The following is a 25380-nucleotide window of genomic DNA, read 5'->3' as shown; positions in this document are numbered from 1 at the left end:
TGCCTGCCATCCATCTGCATAGCTGCTAAATTAAAATGTTAATAAAACTAATTGTACGTTCTCAGAAAATGCTGCTCAGTGATTAATTAATTGGGAGTTACTGTTTTAAAAAAACTAAGCCTGGTCTCTTTCCTAGAAACTCTGCAATGCGCAAATGGTTAATTGTAGAGATGTAGAAGGTCGTCAGTCTACTCCCCTCCATTTTGCTGCAGGATACAATCGAGTGGCTGTAGTGGAATATCTATTACAGCACGGAGCTGATGTCCATGCAAAAGATAAAGGGTAAGCAGTTTTAAAGCTGGTAAAAATAATAAAAGGTTGTATTGCTTCAGGACCACAGCAGCCTCATCTGATCTCTTTAGGCAATTTGCTGCAAATCCTTTAGAAATGTAACAAGTCATGTTGATCAAACATCAGTCTTTCTATATCTGTCATGATTTTTTTTTTTAATTCATATTTATCAGGTTAATTCATCTTGTTTGTTCAGGATACATAAAATAACACACACTAAGGGGTGAATTTACGAAGATTCGCGTTTGAGATGATTTCAGCTAAGATCAATCTCGGCTGACATTAGGCGTTTAAAATTGCAATTGTTTGAAAACAAACTTTTTAATTTACTAAACTACTGTGTTTGTTCAATTCGAGTTTCACGATGTCGATGTCATTTGTAATCCAGCAGTGTTTTATGGGGGAGTTTTGTAAAACACTGCCGACTATGATGCAATGAATACCGGCGGGATCATTGAGATTTGTACAGGGTATCCTGCATGCAGCTGGACGGCACTCACAGAGACTTCTATCAACATTTTAAAGACAACTCTCTTTTGTCGAGACATAGATACATATCTCTATATAGCAGCATTTTGTTCACACCAAAGCTGGTCAACGTTTCATTTTAATCTCTTCAAATTAAGTGAAGACATGTATATTTGTGTGTGTGTGTGTGTGTGTGTATATATATGTATATATGTGTATATATATATAATATAAAATGTGTGTGTGTATGTTATGATATGCTGGCTGTCAGTGTCCTGACAGCGGCATCCTATCTGCTAGAGTACCGGAAGCAAGTCCCCTTGCGGGCTCGCCACACTGCGGGCCGGTGGCGAGCTTCACTTGGGCTGGTTCGCGGTGCCATTATAGACCATTACATGTGTAGCTTTTGTTTATTTTGTCATAACTTGTCATTATACAGGGAAAAACCAGGGAATAACATTTTTATGTTTTCTTTCATTACTTTCTTCAGCGGACTGGTTCCATTACACAATGCATGTTCCTATGGACATTACGAGGTAGCAGAGTTGCTTGTCAAGCATGGCGCAGTTATCAATGTTGCCGATTTGTGGAAATTCACACCGTTACACGAGGCAGCTGCAAAAGGGAAATACGAGATTTGCAAGCTGCTGCTACAGGTATGATCATGCACTTTGAGACTTGAATCTGTCTGCATCATGAAATCTCATGAGAACCTGTTTTGTTTATCTAATTAAACTTTTATACCATGTAAGGGATGGGGGCGCGCTATTGCCAATGGCAGTAGTAGATAATATCTCTTTCATCCATCTGGGGGATGCTGCGCCTTTACTTGTGGGTTAGAGGTGTGTGGTTGTGGAGTTTGGCACAGAACTATCAAAACTAGACTCCTCCCCCCTCTAACCCCTCCCATCTCCTTCCTGCCTAGCTAGCATTTCAGTTTTAGTTTTGTGCCTGTGGAGTACAGACACAGATTTTTTTCTCTGAATTAGGGCCTTGCGGATTTATTTATCTCGTATGGAATCCATCCGTCGTACGGATGCGTTGTTGGTTTTAATTGATGCGCCCAAACGAGGTTGGCCAGCTTCCAAAAACACAGTGGCTCGTTGGGTAACTTCGGCCATCAGACAGGCATACATGTCTTAAGATGTTTCGGTTTCTGGCTCAATTAGAGCTCATTTGACTCGAGCTGTTGGAGCTTCTTGGGCTGTTAGCGGTGGTGCACCTATTGAGCAGCTGTGCATACGTTTACAAAGGTTTACCGTTTTCATACTTTCGGTTTGGAGACTGCCTCTGTTGGGCGTCAAATTTTACGGGCGGCTATGCAGTCTATATCTCCCTCCTCTCATTAGCTTGCCTTGGGAAATCCCACAAGTAACGGCACAACGTCCCCCAGATGGATGAAAGAGAAATAGGGATTTTTGTTTACTTACCGTAAAATCTCTTTCTCTGATTCCATCTGGGGGACGCTGCGATCCCTCCAGGATGTTTGTCTGGTTTATCCAGTTTTTTTCGGTCTGTCTCCTTTGGCTTGGCTAAACGTTAACTGAAGTGCTAGCTAGGCAGGAAGGAGATGGGAGGGGTAATAGGGGGGAGGAGTCAGGTTTTGATAGTTCTGTGCCAAACTCCACAACCACACACCTCTAACCCACAAGTAACGGCGCATCATCCCCCAGATGGAATCAGAGAGAGATTTTACGGTAAGTAAACAAAAATCTCTATTTACAGTGGGGGCCTACTATGGACATCTTGAAATTATATGTACCCCCTATGTATATATATTTTTCAAGAAAATATTTGAATTCATTTTAAAAAATACGTTAAGTTAAAAGTTTAAAAATCGATAATTTTCGAGGAACATTTGGTAAAAATTGTCAGTTACATAATCAACATAGATTTCAGAGCCTCCGTATTACTGAACAAAACAATATGCTTGAACTAACTGACCTGCATACACATTCGTGGACTTTTTTTTTTTTTTTCCATCTTGTAAATTTCACTTAATGGAGTGTATTAAAAATTTATTTTTATAAATAGAACATAAGGTTTCTGTATGGTTAAATAATCTAATAGAAAAGTTAATGGTATCTACAGGTGAAGAGACTGACATATTGTCTAACTTACGATGCAAGGTCAGCCCCCTGCTGTGTATTCTACTGGGTATTAGCAGTTTTCAAACTTCTAGTACAAAAAGCTATTCTTGCCATTCAGCATGGATGACATCAGGCAGATGGTTGGTATTGGGGCCACACATATGCAGGGAACTGGCAGACATTCTTAGCCTGCAGGCTCTGTTGCTTAGGTGCTTTTAAACAGAGTGTATTGAACAGTGATAAAGGATGTTTTTTGCAGGTGGAAGTGGTTGTATTTGTTTTGGTTTATCTTGTTCCCATGTACTGAATTGTATTATAACATTGTCGCTATGTAAAATAATTATTACTATATTTATATTTCTCTGTCATCCTTAAGGAACACTGGGGTAAGGATGATGGTGTCAGGAGGGGTGGGGTATGGGATGCCGGTGGTCAGAATACTGACCCCGATATCCCAACTGCTATAATCCCAACAACCGGCCGTCCGCAGGGTCAGGGTGCCAACTACCTCCCGTCAGGAGTCTGGCCAATTTCACAGTTACAGTCTCTGGTTCCTCCCAGTGACAAACCACGATAGCCTACTTTTCAAACTATTATGGGGCAGATGTATTAACCTGGAGACAGCATAAGGAAGTGATAAACCAGTGATAAGTGCAATGTGATACACGCACCAGTCAGTCAGCTGTTAATTTACATATTGGAGCTGATTGGCTGGTGCGTTTATCACCTTGCACTTCTCACTGGTTTCTTTAGCATCCACTAGGGGTCACTGGAGTACTCTTGGGATATGGACGGGCTTCCGTAGGAACAGCACTGAATATTTAAATTTAGAACACTCCACCCCTCCATATCCCCGAGTACCTCTCAGTGTTTTTTCTGTGCTCGAAGTAGTAACCGCTAATGTGGCTGAGTCCACACTTACTTTGAATTTTATTTTTATTTTTTCTATTTTATGTATCCCTTTCCCCCTTCCAAAAGGCAGGGTCAGGGATAGTGCAGCTGCTGATAGCAGCAGGGGCGTGTCGGGCCTCTCTGAAAGAGCTCCCTCACAGCCACACACACACACTTCCTGCAGGCTGGCCGGCGCTTACTAAGAAGCCCCGTCGGAGCCTCATTACAGACAACTATTGCAGGTATGTGAGGAATGAGAACGGGGCGGTCAGCTTCCGCTGCCGTCCCGACGAGGGGAGAAGGCGCTAGTGTTCTTTCTGACTGCGGCTGCAGCAGCGCCGGCCGCCGGGTAACGCTCAGCTGCTGGCCGCCGGGTAACGCTCAGCTGCTGGCCGCCGGGTAATGCTGGCCGCCGGGTCTCCGCTCCAGCGCTTCTTACATGCTCCGGCCGCCGCTACAGGCCATCTGCTCCCCGCGTCTGTTCCGCCGCTTCTCCCAATGCTCCGGCCGCCGCTTGTATCCGCTGGGGGCCGTAGTCATAGCGCTAAGCTCCCAGTTTATCAGGTGCCCGATGCCCGGCCCGCACTGCACGCTACGGAGCAGCTGCGAGGGGGGGGGGGGGGGAGAAGGGACAGCAGCAGGCTGTTGAATGCCACACATTTATATATATATAATATATAATGAGGCTTTTGCTGGCAGGGAGACTGTGTATAACATCAGTATGTAATGCACTGTGATTATGTGTATAAGCATGGCAGCCATTAACCATGCTTCCTGTGACAGCCATTAATCATGCTTCCTGTGTCTTCCTGCTGTGATTCCAGAACGTTCCAGTACTACATCTCTACTCCACCGGAGGCGCAGGGGTGTTAGTGGGAATTTGGGATCACATTTCATAGTACTGGCCACGTGTACTGCACTTGGCCAGATTTATATACAGAGACACCTTACTGCTATTTTACTGAGTCGTGCAGGTGTCTGTTTTTTGTGTATTGTCTGTCGCCATAATGAGTAAGGCACCAGCAAAAACTAAAAAGCATAATTGCAAAGTCTGTAGCAGTGTGTTACCGGATGGATCTACCACATGTACAGTATGTTTTGTGAATTCGGTTCAGAATACCATTTCTGCTCCTGTTTTACAACCAATTTCCTCACCGGACCCTCCGTGGGGTATGTTAGTAAATGTACTGGATAGGTTACAATCAGAATTGACCGCCGCTCGTCAGGAGCGGGAAACGGTAAGATCTGAGTCTAGGGTGAGACCGCCAGAACTACCGGAGGCGTCTCAGTCTTGCGCAAGGTCCAAATCCATTTTGGGTAAACGGTATAACTTTCATATGTCTTATGATTTTCCAGTGTCTGCTATGTTGCATTCTGACGATTCCATGCCAGACCTCACGGAACAAGATGAGGGTGAGGAGGGCGAAGTGGAGTCAGATGGCGAGGATGTTAACCGTTCCGGCATTGATGATCTCATCAGAGCGGTACGTCAGTCTCTGAGGTTTCCTGAAGCTGAGCAGCCTCTCACAAATGATCAGGTCGTATTTACTAAACGACGGAAGACGCCAATAAGTTTTCCTGTGTCGGATTCTCTAAATCAGATGTTAGTAGAAACACGACAGAATCCAGATAAACGGTTTTCTATACCTCGCAGATTTAAGTCTAGTTACCCGTTTCCAGACTCGGTAACGTGTACATGGGAGAATCCACCAATAGTTGATTCGTCAGTGTCCAAGCTTACCAAGAAATTAACCATACCAGTGCCATCAGCTACTACGCTTAAAGATCCTTCAGATCGCAAGATAGAAACTATGCTAAAATCCATGTATGTAGCAGCAGGTGTGATGCTAAGACCTGGATTGGTTGGCATTTGGGTCACTAAGGCGCTCATAATATGGCTTACAGAACTCAAATCTGCTTTACATGACGAAAACCTGATAATTCTTGTAAATCAAATGATTGAGGCTGTAGAGTATCTCTGTACAGCATCTACTGACGTCTGTCAGCTCACTTCTCGTATTTCATCGTCGCTAATTACGGCACGAAGAGCACTCTACCTGCGTACTTATCAGGCGGAGGCAGAGGTCAAACGAAGTATAGAGGCGTTGCCTTACGATGGAAAGAAGTTGTTTGGTCCAGAATTGGACGCATGGATTGCGGAGGCTACGGGAGGTAAGTCTGTTTTCTTACCATTGCCTCCACCGGTTCCAAGAAGAAGGTACGCTGGACCTTCGTTCAAATCCTTTAGACCTCAGCCCTTTCGAGGACGTGGCAGAGGATCAGCCACGCCTGCTAGACGTGGTCGCGGACGTGGTTTCCATCAAACCAACACAACTCGCCAAGACGCTAAGGTTACCGACAAGCCAGTGGCATGACGGCCTACCAGCCCATCTCGATTCTCCAATTGTGGGAGCACGCCTTCAGACGTTCCATGTGGCGTGGTTCCACACATCCGCGGATGGCTGGATCCGCAATTTAGTGTTAAAAGGTTACAAAATAGAGTTCGACTGTCTTCCGCCTCTGCGGTTTTTCAAGACAGGATTGCCTCTGTCGGACAAGAGGAGGGTTTTGCAAATTGCCATTCAGTCCCTACTGGATTCGGCAGTGTTGATTCCGGTCCCTGTACACCAACAGGGTCAGGGTTATTATTCAAGTCTGTTTGTGGTCCCGAAGCCGGATGGCTCAGTCAGACCAATATTGAACTTAAGGGGCTCAATCAGTACGTAACTTACTACAGATTCAAGATGGAGTCTCTACGTTTGGTGATTGCGGGTTTAGAGGCAAAGGAATTTATGATTGCGCTAGACCTCAAGGATGCGTACTTACACATTCCAATTTGGCAGCCTCATCAGAAATTCTTACGGTTTGCAATACGCCAGAACCATTACCAGTTTCAGGCTCTACCGTTTGGTCTGTCATCAGCGCCACGGGTATTCACCAAAGTGATGTCTGTGATAATAGCTCACCTCAGATCCCTGGGAGTGACAATAGTTCCGTATTTAGACGATCTGCTCATCAAAGCTCCGTCTCAACAGATACTTCTCCAACATGCGCTGCTAACATACAATGTACTGGTTCACCACGGTTGGATTGTCAACTTCAAGAAATCACATCTAATTCCGTCTCAACGCCTTCAGTTCCTAGGTATGATTCTCGATACGGTCAATCAAAGAATTTACCTACCACAGCAGAAAGTACAAATGCTACGCCATCTAGTACAATTAGTGCTCAAGCCACGCACAGTGTCGGTACACTTGTGCATTCGCCTCTTAGGCACAATGGTGGCAGCTTTCGAGGCGCTTCAGTTCGGAAGATTTCACTCTCGTCCATTTCAGCTGAATGTGCTTGCCCAGTGGTCGGGCTCGCATCTGCAGATTCACCACAGGGTGAGGTTGTCACCAACAGCAAGAGTATCTCTGCTCTGGTGGCTCAAGGAACACAATTTAACCGCAGGAAGACGGTTCGGAGGTTGGAATTGGATAATTCTAACTACGGACGCCAGTCTCAGAGGTTGGGGAGCGGTAATTCAAAATTGTCAGCTCCAGGGTCTCTGGGCGGATCACGAGAAATTGCTGTCTATAAATGTTCTAGAACTCCGCGCAATTTACAATGCGCTACGACAAGCAGTGCACGTGCTTCGCTCTCAGCCTGTCCAAGTGCAGTCGGACAATGCGACGGCGGTCGCATACATCAACAAACGAGGAGGAACGAGAAGCCGCATGGCAATGCGGGAAGTAGCTCGAATCCTCAATTGGGCGGAATGCCACCAGGTGATATTGTCGGCAGTGTTCATTCCGGGAGTGGACAACTGGGAAGCGGATTATCTCAGTCGTCGGGATTTTCATGCAGGCGAATGGGCATTAAATCCAGAAGTGTTTCGCATGTTGGTTCAGCGATGGGGTTATCCTCAGGTGGACCTGATGGTGTCTCGACACAATCACCAGACATTCCAGTATGTGTCCAGAACAAGAGATCCACAGGCAGTGGCGGTGGATGCTCTCACGGTCGAGTGGCCGTACAGTCTTGTGTATCTGTTTCCACCGTTTCCGTTGCTCCCTCTGGTGCTAAAACGAATCAAAAGAGAGACGGTCACAGTCATACTAGTGGCGCCTCATTGGCCTCGGAGAGCTTGGTACTCAGATCTCCGAGGATTACTCGCAGACGATCCTTGGCCGCTCCCGCTACGTCCAGACCTGTTACAACAGGGTCCATTCCTTTACCCCGATTTAGCGCGGCTGCGTTTGACGGGGTGGCTGTTGAGACCGCCCTCTTAAGAAGAGAGGGCATTCCAGATTCAGTTATACCAACCATGTTACGAGCTAGGAAGCCAGTTACGGCAGCTCATTATTACAGAATATGGCGTGCCTATATAGGTTGGTGTGAAGCTCGGAAATTTCCGACATCAGCTTTCAAGTTATGCCGCCTCTTGTTGTTTCTACAAACAGGGTTAGATGGAGGACTGCGTTTATCTACACTAAAGGTGCAGGTGTCTGCGTTGTCAATTTACTTTCAAAGACGATTGGCTCTATTGCCGTCTATACGCACTTTTCTCCAAGGTGTCCTTAGAGTACAGCCTCCATTCATTCCACCTACAGCGCCATGGGACTTGAATCTGGTTTTAGAGTTCTTACAGTCTTCATATTTTGAACCCTTACAGCAAGTGGATATAAAGTTTCTCACTTGGAAAACAATTTTTCTTCTAGCCTTAGCTTCGGCAAGGCGCGTTTCGGATTTGGGTGCATTGTCATGCAAGGCACCGTATTTGGTGTTTCATGATGACAGAGCGGAACTTCGTACGAATCCCGCCTTCTTACCAAAGGTAGTGTCATCTTTTCACATCAATCAACCAATAGTAGTTCCTGTGTTGACGGCACATTCTGGAACTCTGGATGTGGTACGCGCATTACGCGTTTATGTATCCCGAACGTCTTCAGTTCGTAAAACGGATACGTTGTTTGTTCTCTATGATGCTGCCAAGATGGGTTGGCCAGCGTCTAAACAAACTTTGTCCAGATGGATAAAACTGACCATACGTCAGGCTTACCTTCATGCTAGGTTACAACCGCCTACGTCAGTAACCGCTCATTCCACACGTTCTGTGGGAACTTCATGGGCAGCTTTGCCGTGCGGCTACATGGTCTTCAGTGCACACGTTTGTGCGCTTTTACAAATTTGATACGTTTGCGGCATCAGCATCTAGCTTTGGCCGCCTAGTGTTACAAGTGCCAAACAGCTCTCCCGCCCACGGGGGAAGCTTTGGTACGTCCCAAGAGTACTCCAGTGACCCCTAGTGGATGATAAAGAAAATAGGATTTTGGTACTTACCAGGTAAATCCTTTTCTTTGAATCCATAGGGGGCACTGGACGCCCACCCAGAGCAGTTTTACCTAGTTGTGGTTAGTTCTGAGGATCTTATGGTAACACACTTTCACCGACTGGTTCAAATTACAAGTGCTGGTTAGGGTGTCAACTGTTTAGTTGTCAGTAACGTTATGTGTTAACTTCGTTATTGTCAGTTATGTTATATGTAATACTCCATTGTCAACCTCTCTATAGTTCCTGTTCGGCTCAGTAAAAAACACTGAGAGGTACTCGGGGATATGGAGGGGTGGAGTGTTCTAAATTTAAATATTCAGTGCTGTTCCTACGGAAGCCCGTCCATATCCCAAGAGTACTCCAGTGCCCCCTATGGATTCAAAGAAAAGGATTTACCTGGTAAGTACCAAAATCCTATTTTCTCTAGCATCCATAAGGGATATGGGGCGAAACTAGTACGATGGGATATAGACGGGGTCCAAAGGAGCCAGTGCTCTTTAAATTTTCTTCACTGGGTGTGCTGGCTCCTCCCCTCTATGCTCCCTCCCACAGGCCGTTTAGAAAAAAGTGCCCTCAGGAGAGGATGCACATCTCTGAGCTCCAGAGAGTTTTCTTCAATGTCATTTCAGTCACTGGCCTTGCGAGGTGCAGAGCCGCTTCCCCCCTGCAGGACCACTGTCCTGAGGGGCTGTTTTTTCAGCGGGGCACTGCGTCTTGGCTGTCGCAGCTGTAGCACGCCGCATACCCCTAACGCTGCCTGAAGGTGACATTGGTGGTGAGTACACACCTGGGGACCCGCTAGGGGGGATCCCCGATTCAAAGTGCGGCTGATCACTGGCGCGATGTACGGAACCCTGGGGGTCCCGCTAGTATACCCCGTGACTACACTGGCTCAAACATGCTTAACCAAGCACTTTTGTGAGGTTTTAAGCTTAGGGGAGACTTTGCCAGTATAAATATTGTGTATAGCTCTGGCGCCATTGGAGGGGGTGGAGCTTCCTCAGAGCGGGACCAGCGGCGTTTGGAGCCTTCCTCTGCTTACAGAAGCCATCAGCAGCACACATTCAGAGCTTCCTGCCTCACAGACACGCTGGAAACTGGTACAGGGTGTAGCTAAAGGGGGAGCGCCGCTGTTGTACACTATTCTGAGCCTATGCAGGACTGCATTTATTAGTGTTATTGTGATACTGAGCTGACAGTCTCACTGGGGCTGTGCAGCTCCGGGTGTGTTGGTTTTTCACCCTCTCTGTGTATCTCCTCTCACATACAGTAGGAAAAGCAGGCTTGCATTATAACTGTGTGTGTAAGTGTATGTGTTTGTACTTAATGTGAATATGGGTAAGCACAAGCTGTGCAGTATTTGTCACACCAGATTTTCTCCATTGTCTAATGACTGTTTCCTGTGAGCAATGTAGTCAATCTTCACAAATTAGTGAAGAGGTTGGGGGAGAGGGTACAGAGACCCACTAATTAGGGTCTCTTAAGACTATGATGTCAGATATGTCATCCCAGCTCACTGCTAATGTGCAGAAAACTCAGCTGCTGCAACAGTCTTGCAAATTTAGCTGCTAGGGCTGATGCACAGCTTCCCCTCTCTCGTACAGGTCCCCAGAAGTATGGTTTACCTGCTCTGCTTTCTCATACAGATGATGTCCAGGATGATGGGAATGACCCAGATCCCGTTAGTGGGGATACCGATTCTACTCAGGGGATTGAACCCCTCATTTTGGCTGTAAGGGATGTGTTGTAGCTCCTTCTAGAGGATGCGTCTTCACAGCAGTCATTTTTCTTTGTACAAAACAAGCCCAGTGTCACTTTCCCTGACTCTCCAGAGTTAGATGACTTATTCAAACAGGCCTGGAAGAATCCAGACAAAAGTGTCCAAAAAGTTTTTGCGTACTTTCCCATTTGCTCCTCAGGGTAGAAAATTTGGGAGGAACCCCCTGGGGTGGATGTCTCTGTCTCTCGCCTGTCTAAAAAGAAGGTGCTGCCTGCCCCAGGCTCTTTCATCATGAAGGATCCTGGGGATAGAAGAATAGAAACTACCCTAAAATCTATATACATTGCAGCTGGCCTTTCCCAAAGACCGGTCATTGCGGGTTGCTGGATGACCCATGCCATTCATTCTTGGGCCATGCATATTCAGGGGGGTCTCTCAGGGGATATGCCCTTAGTTACCATGCTTACTCTCCTGAAACACACAGGTCACTACTCGTGTCCTCTGTGATTCCCTCAAGGAGATGGGGAACATCAATGCTCGGACGTCGGCCATGGTGGTGTCGGCGCGCAGGGCCTTGTGGTTGCGTCCGTGGATTGCAGACGTAAAATCCAAATGTAATGTGGAGTCCCTCCCCTTTTCTGGGGAATGGCTTTTCGGGGTTGAGCTGGATGCCTGGATTTCCAAGGTTACTGCCGGGAAATACACGTTTCTCCCCTCTGGGGCCCCGCCGGCGAGACGTTCCTGTCCGGGACCGTTTGTCCAGTCCTTTCGGTCTCGTACATTTCGGTCAAAGGCCAGAGGTTCCTCCAATGCGGCTAGAGGTACCAGAAGTAAGTCCAGGAAACCTGCAAGTACCAGTCCTCAGGAACAGTCCACCAGTTCTGCTTCCACTAAAGCCTCAGCATGACTGTGCCAACCCACCCCCCGAGGGGATCTCGTGGGGGGAGCTCGACTGCGTCACTTCAGTCACGTCTGGGAATCCTCCAGCCAGGATGCCTGGGTTAGGGAGCTTGTTTCTCTGGGCTTCAAGCTGGAGTTCAACAGTAATTCCCTCACGGCGGATGTGAGTCTGCGAGGATGGGGAGCTGTCACCCAAGGGGCGCAGTTCCAGGGCAGGTGGTCTTCCCACGAAAGCCTCCTTCCAATCAACATTCTGGAACTTCGGGCGATTTACAGTGCTCTACTTCAAGCGTCTCCTCTGCTCAAGGATCACGCGATCCAGGTACAGTCGGACAACGCTGCGGCTGTGGTGTGTACAATCGACAAGGAGGGACAAAAAGCAAAGCCTGCATGCGGTAGGTGTCAAGGATACTTCTCTGGGCAGAAAGAAATGCAAGAGCCATGTCTGCAATCTTCATTCCGGGTGTGGACAACTGGGAGGCGGGCTTCATGAGTCGTCACGATCTCCACCCGGGGGAGTGGGGTCTCCACCATCTGGTGTTCGTTGAGATCATCGACCGGTGGGGTTGCCCACAAATAGACATTATGGCTTCTCGTCTCAACAAGAAACTTCCCTGGTATTGCTCGCGGACCAGGGACCCTCAGGCGAGGGCAGTGGATGCACTGGCGTCGCCTTGCCTGTACCGGCTAGTCTACCTGTTTCCTCTGATCCCATTGCTCCCAAGAGTGCTAAAGTGAATCAGGAATCAAGGTGTCCAGGCAATTCTGATTGCCCCGGATTGACCTCAGAGGGTGTGGTACGAAGATCTTTCTGGACATGTCCGTCGAAGACCCTTGGCTTCTACCATTAAGAAGCGATCTTCTTCAACAAGGACCGTTCGTCTACCCGGACTTATGGCGACTTTGACAGCATGGAGGTATAGCGGAACATCCTAGCTCACAAGGGCCTTTCCATAAAAGGTTATTGCAACCATGGTCCAGGCCAGGAAACCTGTGACGGCAAAACACTATCATCATATCTGGACGAGATATGTCTCTTGGTGCGAGGAACGCACGTTTCCGCCTGCAGAGTTTCACTTGGGACGTTTGCTGCAGGCTGGTGTGGATAAGGGCTGGGTTCCATTAATATCCAGATTTCAGCTCTCTCCATTTTCTTTCAGAAGAATTTGGCAGTGTTGCCAGACGTTCAGACCTTCTTGCAAGGGGTACTCCACATACAACCTCCCTTTGTGCCACCTATGGCACCCTGGGATTTGGATGTAGTGTTGACATTTCTACAGTCCTCCTGGTTTGAACCTCTGATGACTGTAGAAGACAAGTATCTCAAGTGGAAGACAGTGATGTTACTGGCCCTGGCTTCTGCTCAACGTGTCTCAGAATTGGGGGCCTTATCGTGTAAAAGTCCCTACTTGGTCTTTTACGAGGGCAGCGCGGAGCTCCGGACTAGACGGCAGTTCCTGCCGAAGGTTGTCTCTGTGTTTCATCTGAATCAACCTATTGTGATTCCGTCCAGTTCTGACGCTTCTTCTCCTCCGGAGGCATTTTGATGCTGTGCGGGCCTTGAAGATATATGTCAAGCGTACAGCTCGGGTCAGAAAAGAGGGATTCCTTGTTTGTTCTCTATGATGCACAGAAGAAGGGTTGCCCTGCTTCAAAGCAGTCCATTGCTCGTTGGATTAGGCTCACTATCCAACAGGCCTATGTGTCAGCAGCCTTACCTGTTCCTAAGTCTCTGAAGGCCCACTCTACAAGATCAGTGGGTTCTTCCTGGGCGGCTGCCCGTGGAGTCTCGGCCTTGCAACTGTGCCGAGCTGCTACCTGGTCGGGTAAGAACACTTTTGTAAAGTTCTGCAAATTTGATACCCAGTTTGGGCAGGCGGTGCTGCAGCAGTCTCTGCACGTTCCTGCCCGTTCTGGAAGCTTTGGGACGTCTCCATCATACTAGGTTCCCCCAATATCCCTTATGGATGCTAGGGAAAATAGGATTTTAATACCTACCGGTAAATCCTTTTCTCGTAGTCTATAAGGGATATTGGGCACCTGCCTCAGTGCGTGGACTTTTCTGCAGGTTCTTTTTCTATGTAGTTTTGCCCAAAGCAAAACTTGTCCCCTTTGAGTTTGCACGTTGTAGAAGTAAATGGACTATTGCCCACTTTTTCTAGAACTTTTTCTATGGTTACATGTTTAGCTGTTGCTGTTGTTGTTACCAGCCGTTGCTGGTTGTTGTATGTTAGTGGTATGCTGGTGTGTAAATCTCACCACCCTTTCTATTATCATGTTCCTTCTCTCATATATGTCCTTTCTCCTTTGGGCATGTTTTTTTACCTATAACTGCCTGTGGGAGGGGCATAGAGGGGAGGAGCCAGCGCACCCAGTGAAGAAAATTTAAAGTGCACTGGCTCTTTTGGACCCCGTCTATACCCCATCATACTAGTTTCCCCAATATCCCTCATGGACTGCTAGAAAAAGATTTATTAAAATCCTATTATATCACTTCCTTATGCCTTCTCCAGGTTAATACATCTGCCCCTATGTTTATTGAACATGTTGGATTTCCCATAAAAAAAAAAAATTCTATATTTTTCCTTTTTTTGATTGTCTATACATTTTCGCTTATGTCAAATGTATAGCCTATATATGATATGTTTGACTTTTTTTTTATTTCAAATCTCCTTTGAATATTTTAGTATTTTATTCTTTCGACATTCAATCTCAGCCCTTCAGTCAAGCAAAATTGCAATCATAGATGCAATATATATATATATATATATATATATATATATTGCAACAGCTGCATGCACTTAATCTAGTAAGCAGAACTTTAAGAAAAAAGTTTTGCCCAAAGCAAAACTTGTCCCCTTTGAGTTTGCACGTTGTAGAAGTAAATGGACTATTGCCCACTTTTTCCAGAACTTTCTCTTCCCATTGTGCCTTGTGATTCCTATAATGTTTCAATTGCTCTATTCTGAACAGCATGGAGCTGATTCAACAAAGAAGAATAGAGATGGCAACACACCACTAGATCTGGTGAAAGATGGAGATACAGACATTCAAGATCTTCTGCGTGGGGATGCCGCCTTATTAGACGCTGCTAAAAGAGGCTGTGTGGCCCGCGTAAAGAAGTTGTACACATCTGACAAAGTCAATTGCAGGGATACGCAGGGCAGACACTCTACACCATTACATTTAGCAGGTCAGTATGAAGTTGCCTCCGTGCCATTGATCTTTAAGTAACTTGTCGAAAGGCACCTAATGAGCAGTCTGTGGGCATATCATCAGAAATACATCTTCTGTTTATATAGGCATCTGTGTTTTACGTAAAATGCTTGGGAGTATGCTCGTAAATATCTGTGACCTCTATTAGCTAAAGGCTGCTTATAGGAGCATCTCCCACTTGTATGTAATTATTAAGTTTTTTTTTTTTTTTAAACAGCTGGCTATAATAACCTAGAAGTTGCTGAGTACCTGCTGCAGAATGGTGCCGATGTAAATGCTCAAGATAAAGGGGGATTAATCCCACTGCACAATGCAGCATCATATGGAGTAAGTAGTAATATAGTCTAATTTTTCTAGAAAAAAATTGCAAATGTTTTGGGTTTAACAAAAAGGGAAAAACTTAAAAATAATAATACTAATAAAAAAAAAAGTTCACTTAAATTCTGCATTTTTCACTTAACACCAAGCAACCATAGTACCAATTTATTAATTACAATGTTTTTCTGTGGATGGTAATACAGGTTAAAAATTTCACTAATTCATGAATGCAAATAAACCTATGAGCTCTGTCTGAAGGTGGGTACACACTAATAGATATATCTGCAGATCAATTGATCTGCAGATATATCTGTGGGCAGTGTGCTGTGCATACACACTGCCCGATCCATCGGGGACTGACGTCATGAACTGGGTGGGCGTGTACACCCGGCCGCCGCAGCATGTGTACGGGCGGCTGGCTGGTCGCAGGTACACACACAGCGATGCGCCAATATATAGGTGGATATATTGTCCGTCGGCTGTGCTGCGGGGCCGACGCGATATGTCTGTCAACAGCGGAGTTCACAGACCTATCGCCCGGACACACTGGCCGACGGGCCCGCAATATATCAGACGTTCAATATATCGGCCACCTTTTACACTGTATAACTGACCTTGCCTACCCTGTGAAATACTTTTTATCCTCCCCCATCAAATTTGACAGCCTTTATTGTAAACTAATCTCTGTTTACATAAACTGTATCAAACGCATGAATTAAATATTGACAGACTCGTAATCATTGGACATGGTCTCTGAATAAGGTATGGTAATAATAGTTATTTGTGTTCCTTCAGTTTTCAAAACCTAAATGCTGAATGTTCATCGTTTAGATGGGTTTAGGGGTATATTCAGTAAGAGTTGGAAACTGCCGTCTTGTCGGAAAGACAGCAGTTTCCTACTGAGGTCGGAAGGGGTTCTGACCTATTCAATGTCGGGCCGTTTCTTCGGACGAGTCGGGAAATCCGACTTGTTAGAAGACTGTTGGAAACGCCGATCCACGTTTATTGTCAGAAGCAGGGCCAAACCCGACAGGTTTTAGCCCCGAAAAAAAAAGTCGGATTGACACTGTCGTGAACGAGCCAAACCTGTCGGGTTTGGCCCGGCAATAAATAGAGAGCTGTCTTGTCCTTTCCGTCGGAAAGGACCAGACAGCTATTGAATACACCCCTTATACGTCTTGTGTGTCTGTGTGTGATTTCTCATAGTGCGAGTTTAGGATTATGCATGTCAGCACAGCCTTTTATGTGTTTCTCAGTTCAGTGCTGTGTGTTTTACCACTTTCCAGGGTTTATTATTAAGATGAATAGCTGTTCTTTTTATCCTTTTTTTTCTCTAACGTCCTAGTGGATGCTGGGGACTCCGTCAGGACCATGGGGAATAGCGGCTCCGCAGGAGACAGGGCACAAAAGCAAGCTTTTAGGATCACATGGTGTGTACTGGCTCCTCCCCCTATGACCCTCCTCCAAGCCTCAGTTAGGTTTTTGTGCCCGTCCGAGAAGGGTGCAATCTAGGTGGCTCTCTTAAAGAGTTGCTTAGAAAAAGTTTTTAGGTTCTTTATTTTCAGTGAGTCCTGCTGGCAACAGGCTCACTGCATCGAGGGACTTAGGGGAGAGAATTTCAACTCACCTGCGTGCAGGATGGATTGGATTCTTAGGCTACTGGACACCATTAGCTTCAGAGGGAGTCGGAACACAGGTCTCGCCCTGGGGTTCGTCCCGGAGCCGCGCCGCCGACCCCCTTGCAGATGCTGAAGATTGAAGAGGTCCGGAACCAGGCGGCAGAAGACTTTTCAGTCTTCCTCAGGTAGCGCACAGCACTGCAGCTGTGCGCCATTGTCTGTCAGCACACTTCCCACAGCGATCACGGAGGGTGCAGGGCGCGGGGGGGGCGCCCTGGCAGCAATGTAGAATACCTGTATGGCGAAAAATACATCACATATAGCCCTTGAGGCTATATGGATGTATTTAACCCCTGCCAGACTTCACAATCTCCGGAGAAGAAGCCCGCCGAAAAGGGGGCGGGGCCTATTCTCCTCAGCACACAGCGCCATTTTCCCTCACAGAAAGGCTGAGGGGAAGGCTCCCAGGCTCTCCCCTGCACTGCACTACAGAAACAGGGTTAAAACAGAGAGGGGGGGCACTGATTTGGCGATATACATATATATTAAATGCTATATGGGAGGAACACTTATATAAGGGTTGTCCCTGTTTAATTATAGCATTTTGGTGTGTGCTGGCAAACTCTCCCTCTGTCTCCCCAAAGGGCTAGTGGGTCCTGTCCTCTATCAGAGCATTCCCTATGTGTGTGCTGTATGTCGGTACGTGTGTGTCGACATGTATGAGGAAAATGTTGGTGAGGAGGCGGAGCAAATTGCCTGTAATGGTGATGTCACTCTCTAGGGAGTCGACACCGGAATGGATGGCTTACTTATGGAATTACGTGATAATGTCAACACGCTGCAAGTGGGTTGACGACATGAGACGGCCAGCGAACAAATTAGTACCGGTCCAGGCGTCTCAGACACCGTCAGGGGCTTGTAAAAACGCCCATTTACCTCAGTCGGTCGACATAGACCCAGACACGGACACTGATTTCAGTGTCGACGGTGAAGAAACAAGCGTATTTTCCTTTAGGGCCACACGTTAAGGGCAATGAAGGAGGTGTTACATATTTCTGATACTCCAAGTACCACAAAGAAGGGTATTATGTGTGAGGTGAAAAAACTACCTGTAGTTTTTCCTGAATCAGATAAATTAAATGAAGTGTGTGATGATGCGTGGGTTTCCCCCGATAGAAAATTATTGGCGGTATACCTTTTCCCGCCAGAAGTTAAGGCGCATTGGGAAACACCCCTCAGGGTGGATAAGGCGCTCACATGCTTATCAGAAAAATATCCTAAAAAGTATACACACACATGCTGGTGTTATACTGTGACCAGCGATCGCCTCAGCCTGGATGTGCAGAGCTGAGGTGGCTTGGTCGGATTCCCTGACTAAAAATATTGATACCCTTGACAGGGACAGTATTTTATTGACTATAGAGCATTTAAAGGATGCATTTCTATATATACGAGATGCGCAGAGGGATATTTGCACTCTGGCATCAAGAGTAAATGCGATGTCCATATCTGCAAGAAGATGTTTATGGACACGACAGTGGTCAGGGGATGCAGATTCCAAACGGCACAAAGATGTATTGCCGTATAAAAGGGGAGGAGTTATTTGGGGTCGGTCCATGGGACCTGGTGGCCACGGCAACTGCTGGAAGATCCACCGTTTTTTACCCTAAGTCACATCTCTGCAGAAAAAGACACCGTCTTTTCAGCCTCAGTCTTTTCGTCCCTATAAGATATCTGCCCAGGGATAGAGGAAAGGGAAGAAGACTGCAGCAGGCAGCCCATTCCCAGTAACAGAAGCCCTCCACCGCTTCTACTAAGTTCTCAGCATGACGCTGGGACCGTACAGGACCCCTGGATCCTACAAGTAGTATCAAAGGGGCACAGATTGGAATGTCGAGGCGTTTCCCCCCTCGCAGGTTCCTGTAGTCTGCTGTACCAATGTCCCCCTCCGACAGGGAGGCAGTATTGAAAACAATTCACAAGCTGTATTCCCAGCAGGTGATAATAAAATTACCCCTCCTACAACAAGGAAAGGGGTATTGTTCCACACTATAGGGTGGTACTGAAGCCAGAAGGCTAGGTGAGACCGATTCTAAATCTGAAAAATTTGAACACTTACAAGGGTTCAAATCCAGATGGAGTCACTCAGAGCAGTGATAGCGAACTGGGAACAAGGGGACTATATGGTGTCCCGGGACATCAGGGATGCTTACCTCCATGTCCCAAAATTTGCTTTTCTCACCAAGGGTACCTCAGGTTCGTGGTACAGAACTGTCACTATCAGTTTCAGACGATGCCGTTGGAGTGTCCAAGGCACCCCGGGTCTTTACCAAGGTAATGACCGAAATGAGGATTCGTCTTCAAAGAAAATGGACGACCTCCTGATAAGAACAAGGTCCAGAGAACAGTTGGAGGTCGGAGTAGCACTATCTCAAGTAGTTCTACGACAGCACGGGTGGATTCTAAATATTCCAAAACCGCAGTTGTTCCGACGACACGTCTGCTGGTCCTAGGGATGATTCTGGACACAGTCCAGGAAAAGGGTGTTTCTCCCAGAGGAGAAAGCCAGGGAGTTATCCGAGCTAATCGGGATCCTCCTAAAACCAGGAAAAGTGTCAGTGCATCATTGCACAAGAGTCCTGGTAAAAAATGGTGGCTTATTACGAAGCGCTTCCATTCGGCAGATTTCACACAAGAACTCTTCAGTGGGATCTGCTGGAAAAATGGTCCGGATCGCATCTTCAGATGCATCAGCGGATAACCCTATATCCAAGGACAAGGGTGTCTCTCCTGTGGTGATTAGAGTGCTCATCTTCTAGAGGGCCGCAGATTCGGCATTCAGGATTGGATGCTGGTATCCACGGAGGCCAGCCTGAGAGGCTGGGGAGCAGTCACACAGGGAAAAAATTTCCAGGGAGTGTGATCAAGTCTGGAGAATTCTCTCCACATAAATATACTGGAGCTAAGAGCAAATTTGTAATGCTATAAGCTTAGCAAGGCCTCTGCTTCAAGGTCAGCCGGTATTGATCCAGTGGGATAACATCACGGCAGTCGCCCACGTAAACAGATAGGGCGGCACAAGAAGCAGGAGGGCAGTGGTCAAAACTGCAAGGATTTTTCGCTAGACGGAAAATCATGTGATAGCACTGTCAGCAGTGTTCATTCCGGGAGTGGACGACTGGGAAGCAGACTTCCTCAGCAGGCACGACCTCCACCCGGGAGAGTGGGAACTTCATCGGGAAGTTTTCCGCATGATTGTGAACCGTTGGGAAAGACCAAAGGTGGAAATGATGGCGTCCCGCCCGAACAAAAAACGGGACAGGTATTGCGCCAGGTCACGAGACCTTCAGGCGATAGCTGTGGACGTCCTGGTAACACCGTGGGTGTAACAGTCGGTGTATGTGTTCCCTCTTCTGCTTCTCATAACCAAGGTATTGAGAATTATAAGACGTAGAGGAGTAAGAACTATACTCGTGGCTCCGGATTGGCCAAGAGGGACTTGGTACCCGGAACTTCAAGAGATGCTCACAGAGGACTAATAGCCTCGGGAGCTAAGATGGGATTTGCTTTCAGCAAGAACCATGTCTGTTCCAAGAGGAACCGTGGCATCTGCCTCTAAGAAAGGACCTGCTCCAGCAGGGACCTTGTCTGTTCCAAGACTTACCGCGACTGCGTTTGACGGCATGGCGGTTGAACGCCAGATCCTAAGGGAAAAGGCATTCCGGAAGAGGTCATACCTACCCTGGTCAAAGCCAGGAAGGAGGTGACCGCACAACGTTATCACCACATGTGCTGAAAATATGTTGCGTGGGTGAGGCCAGGAAGGCCCCACGAAAAAAAAAAAAAAAAAAAAATTTCAACTAGGTCGATTTCTGCACTTCCTGAAAACAGGAGTGTCTATGAGCCTCAAATTGGGGTCCATTAAGGTTCAAGTTTCGGCCCTGTAGATTTTCTTCCAGAAAAAATTGGCTTCAATTCCTGAAGTCCAGACGTTTGTCAAGGGAGTATTGCATATACAGCCCCTTGTGTGCCTCCAGTGGCACCGTGGGATCTCAACGTAGTGTTGGGATTCCTCAAATCATATTGGTTTGAACCGATCAAATCTGTGGATTTGAAATATCTCACATGGAAAGGACCATGTTGTGGCCCTGGCCTCGGCCAGGCGATTGTCAGAATTGGGGGCTTTGTCTTAAAAAAAGCTCATATTTGTTTTTCCATTCGGACAGGGCAGAACTGCGGACTCGTCCCCAGTTTCTTCCTAAGGTGGTGTCAGCGTTTCGCCTGAAACAACATATTGTGGTGCCTGCGGCTACTAGGGACTTGGAGGACTCCAAGTTGCTAGACGTTGTCGGGGCCCTAAAAATAGATATATATGTATATATATATATTTCCAGGACGGCTGGAGTCAGAAAGTCTGACTTGCTGTTTATATTGTATGCACCCCAAAAGATAGGTGCTCCTGCTTCTAAGCAGACTATTGCTCGTTGGATTTGTAGTACAATTCAGCTTGCACAGTCTGTGGCAGGCCTGCCACAGCCAAAATCTGTCAATGCCCATTCCACAAGGAAGGTGGGCTCATCTTGGGCGGATGCCCGAGGGGGTCTCGGCTTTAAAATTTTGCCGAGCAGCTACGTGGTCAGGGGGGAACACGTTTGTAAAATTCTACAAATTTGATACCCTGGCTGAGGAGGACCTGGAGTTCTCTCATTCGGTGCTGCAGAGTCACCCGCACTCTCCCGCCCGTTTGGGAGCTTTGGTATAATCCCCATGGTCCTGACGGAGTCCCCAGCATCCACTAGGACGTTAGAGAAAATAAGATTTTACTTACCGATAAATCTATTTCTCGTAGTCCGTAGTGGATGCTGGGCGCCCATCCCAAGTGCGGATTGGATTGTCTGCATTATTTGTACATAGTTATTGTTACAAAAATCGGGTTATTATTGTTGTGAGCCATCTTTTTTAGAGGCTACTTCATTGTTATCATACTGTTAACTGGGTTCAGATCACAAGTTGTACGGTGTGATTGGTGTGGCTGGTTTGGGTCTTACCCGGGATTCAAGATCCTTCCTTATTGTGTACGCTCGTCCGGGCACAGTACCTAACTGAGGCTTGGAGGAGGGTCATAGGGGGAGGAGCCAGTACACACCATGTGATCCTAAAAGCTTGCTTTTGTGCCCTGTCTCCTGCGGAGCCGCTATTCCCCATGGTCCTGACGGAGTCCCCAGCATCCACTACGGACTACGAGAAATAGATTTATCGGTAAGTAAAATCTTATTTTTTTTTCCTTTAAATCCTTTCTATATAATGTGTACTGCATGTGATCTATAAATCCATATGTAAATAACTAGTCATGTTCTTATTTTGCAGCATGTGGAAGTGGCTGCTTTACTTATCAAATACAATGCATGTGTTAATGCCACTGACAAGTGGGCTTTTACACCTCTGCATGAGGCTGCTCAGAAAGGAAGGACTCAGCTTTGTGCCCTGCTACTGGCACATGGTGCGGATCCCACTCTGAAAAATCAAGAGGGACAGACCTCATTAGACTTGGTTACAGTAAGTATTTAGTTTCAGTATGCTGTTTGTTTTTATATTACACATGTTGGCGTTACATGCATGGAATTAGCCTGACTGAAACCTCTTGTGCTGCTTTTTAGTTCTGTCCGAATAGGCCCTTTTACCATCGTGGGTCACCCTAGAACATACTTGTTTGTTTTCTGATATGAAATACACCTGGAGAGCAGTTTGTGGCTGTAACAACACCAGTGTTTGGAAAAGCGTCATTGTATAAACCAACCAAGTCAGCTGTAATATAGTTTATCTTTTCTCACCTTTAACTAAATGTTCCATAAATTGTTACATAACCTCTAAATGGCAGCATGCAATATCTCTTTAGGCTCTATCTGATGTTGATCATGGCTATGGAGAACATGGTTGTACCCCATAATTCTTAGCGGTTTGGCCGAGCACTAAAATGTCCTCATGTAATACATTATCCATATGTTTTTTTATGTTGACCAAAACCACCTCTAAGAAGCAACCACCAAGTCAGTTCTGTTAAAGTATGTTCTAATTGGCCATTACCATTCATTGGCAACAATATATGGCCTTAGTGTGGCATACCTTTACATTCTATTAACACTTTTCACTTATTCATTTTTTAACACTTTTTCTCTATTTTAATTGCATTTAATTTTTTCACTTTCTCTATAGCTTCGGCTTCCTAAATACTAATACCCCTTTTACACCTACGAGCACGGGTCACAGCCGGGAGCCTGACACGGGAGCCGCCCCCTGCTGCGACCCGTGCTCGGTCCCTTTCCCATTAGCAGTCACAACCCGGCATATGCCGGGTTGGTGACGCTTCTAGCTACACGGCAGGGGCGGCGCAGGGAGATCACATGATCTCCCAGCGCCGCCCATCCATACAGTGTAAACGGGAGCCGTGTCGCATCGACACGGCTCCCGTTTACACTACACCCTACCCGGATCATTCCCGTGTCCTACCCAGGTAAATAGCCGGGTAGGATTCACGGGTCACTTGATCCGGGTTTACCCTTTTCCACTTGCCAAAAACACGGGTAAATGCGCGCCCCCGTGCATTTACCCGTGTTTTTTGAGCTAGTGGAAAAGGGGTATAATTTATTAATACTATAGTTTTTTCACTGGTATGCTACACTGGGCTTTCTGGCTTATGCTGGTGTTTTGGGGTGCCACACCCTGCACCTAGATATAGCGCTAGGGACCCCAAATATACAGAGACACCTTGATGCGGCTTTGGGGCTTATTCACACATTTGCGCAAATATGTGTAACGAAGATCTCTGAGTTCTATTATTATGTGGAATTTATATCTGGTTACGGTTATCATTCAGGGTGCTGGGGGAAACCAATGCCTTTTTTTCTAACAATGTATAGCTGACATAATATACATTCATGAACCATTCAAACATGTTCATCCATGAGCCTTTTGGTTTTGTTCTTTAAACAGGCCGATGATGTACGTGCCCTCCTTACAGCAGCTATGCCCCCAGCCGCACTGCCAGCTTTTTATAAACCTCAGCTTATCAGTGTTTGCCAGCCTACAACCACAGTAGTGGGAGTTCTCTCTTCTGTGCCCTCCAGTCCTCCCACTCTATCTGCTGCCAGCAGCCTGGACAACCTGGCTACCAGCTTCTCAGAAGCACCATCAGCAAATAGTGGAGGAGCTGAGGGAGCTGCTGGGCTGGAGAGAAAGGAAGAAGGTAAATATTTAATGTTTCTGCAAAATGTAACCACTTATAGGCCCTACACACTGGCCGATATTCTGAAAGATATGAACGATCTCGTTCATAAATGAACGAGAACTCGTTCATATCTTTCAGTGTGGAGACTCCAGCGATGAACGATGCGCGGCCCCGCGCTCGTTCATCGCTGATCTCCCGTCGGCTGTGCATGCAGGCCAATATGGACGATCTCGTCCATATTTGCCTGCACTTCAATGCAGCCGGGTGACGGGGGGAGTGAAGAAACTTCACTCCCCCCGTCACTGCCCCCCCGCCGCCGGGTTGCTCGTCGGCCGTATCGGCCGTCGGGCACCTCGGCGGCGCATCGCCGAGTGTGTAGGGCCCCTTAGTGCGATAAATTGTTTATAAATAGGATGCAAACTGTACAAGTTATTCTGTTGCATTTTGACCTGCTAGCATAAGGCCTGAAACTTTTGAATTGCTAGTGATGACTGGTAGGGGTCTTATCTTTGCTTGATGTGGTCGCACAGGGACTGATTCATGTTTTGTTTTGTTTTTTTAAAGTACCGGGGGTTGATTTAAGCATCAATCAGTTTTTGAGGAACCTTGGACTTGAACACCTAATTGACATCTTTGAGAGAGAGCAGGTGAGCTGAAGTTAATGATTTATTAACCGTTACATGTTACTGATGCAGCGCCAGCATATTCCATTGTACTTGACAATAAACTAGATATACTGTGTGTGTGTGTGTGTGTGTATGTATATATATATATATATATATATATTTTAGTTTTATTTTGGGGGTTTTCATTTCGTGTTACTGAGGAAACATTAAGCCTAAATATGTTGTAGTGTATATACTGTACTTAACTAAATCTCTGCATCTTGCTTTTTGCACCACCCTCATGATAGTGTGATTGAGATAACAGGCATAACAAACATGCTGCGATATGTTGTTTGAATGTATTGCCCTATATTGACAACCTGGTGACTTCATAAAGAAATAAGCTATAGTTCAATTTATCAGATTTATTCTGGCTACATTGTCCGGTCTATTTTTAGATCACACTAGATGTATTAATTGAAATGGGACACAAGGAGTTTAAGGAGATTGGAATTAATGCTTATGGAAACAGACATAAAATTATCAAAGGTGTGGAAAGGCTTATATCCGGTCAACAAGGTAACTAAAATATATCTCTGCTTATGAGTCAAGTAATATATTGTAAATCGCATCTTTAAAAAGTGCAATAAACTTTTGTTATTCAATTGGATGAAATTGTAGCTTAAACTAATGCTATTGTGCCTTATGTTCTAAGTAAAAG

The 25380-nt window shown here is 46.3% G+C and overlaps 1 protein-coding gene across 4 annotated transcripts in view; it reads left to right on the top strand.

Moving 5' to 3' along the window:
- The window catches only part of TNKS2 (tankyrase 2), a 204688-nt gene that overhangs the window by 131434 nt on the left and 47874 nt on the right, over window positions 1–25380 (top strand). For all 4 annotated transcript variants that reach the window (XM_063961657.1, XM_063961655.1, XM_063961658.1 and 1 more), the window contains 8 exons: window positions 137–282; window positions 1250–1415; window positions 14650–14869; window positions 15110–15219; window positions 22197–22385; window positions 23820–24072; window positions 24619–24701; window positions 25118–25238. In XM_063961657.1, coding sequence (XP_063817727.1) covers window positions 137–282; window positions 1250–1415; window positions 14650–14869; window positions 15110–15219; window positions 22197–22385; window positions 23820–24072; window positions 24619–24701; window positions 25118–25238 — 1288 coding nt within the window. The remainder of the gene's footprint in view (window positions 1–136; window positions 283–1249; window positions 1416–14649; window positions 14870–15109; window positions 15220–22196; window positions 22386–23819; window positions 24073–24618; window positions 24702–25117; window positions 25239–25380) is intronic.

The sequence above is a fragment of the Pseudophryne corroboree genome, chromosome 3, assembly GCF_028390025.1.
Source record: "Pseudophryne corroboree isolate aPseCor3 chromosome 3, aPseCor3.hap2, whole genome shotgun sequence".
Lineage (NCBI taxonomy): Eukaryota > Metazoa > Chordata > Amphibia > Anura > Myobatrachidae > Pseudophryne > Pseudophryne corroboree.
The sequence above is the reverse complement of the archived record's forward strand: the minus strand, read 5'-3'. Positions and strand labels throughout refer to the sequence as shown.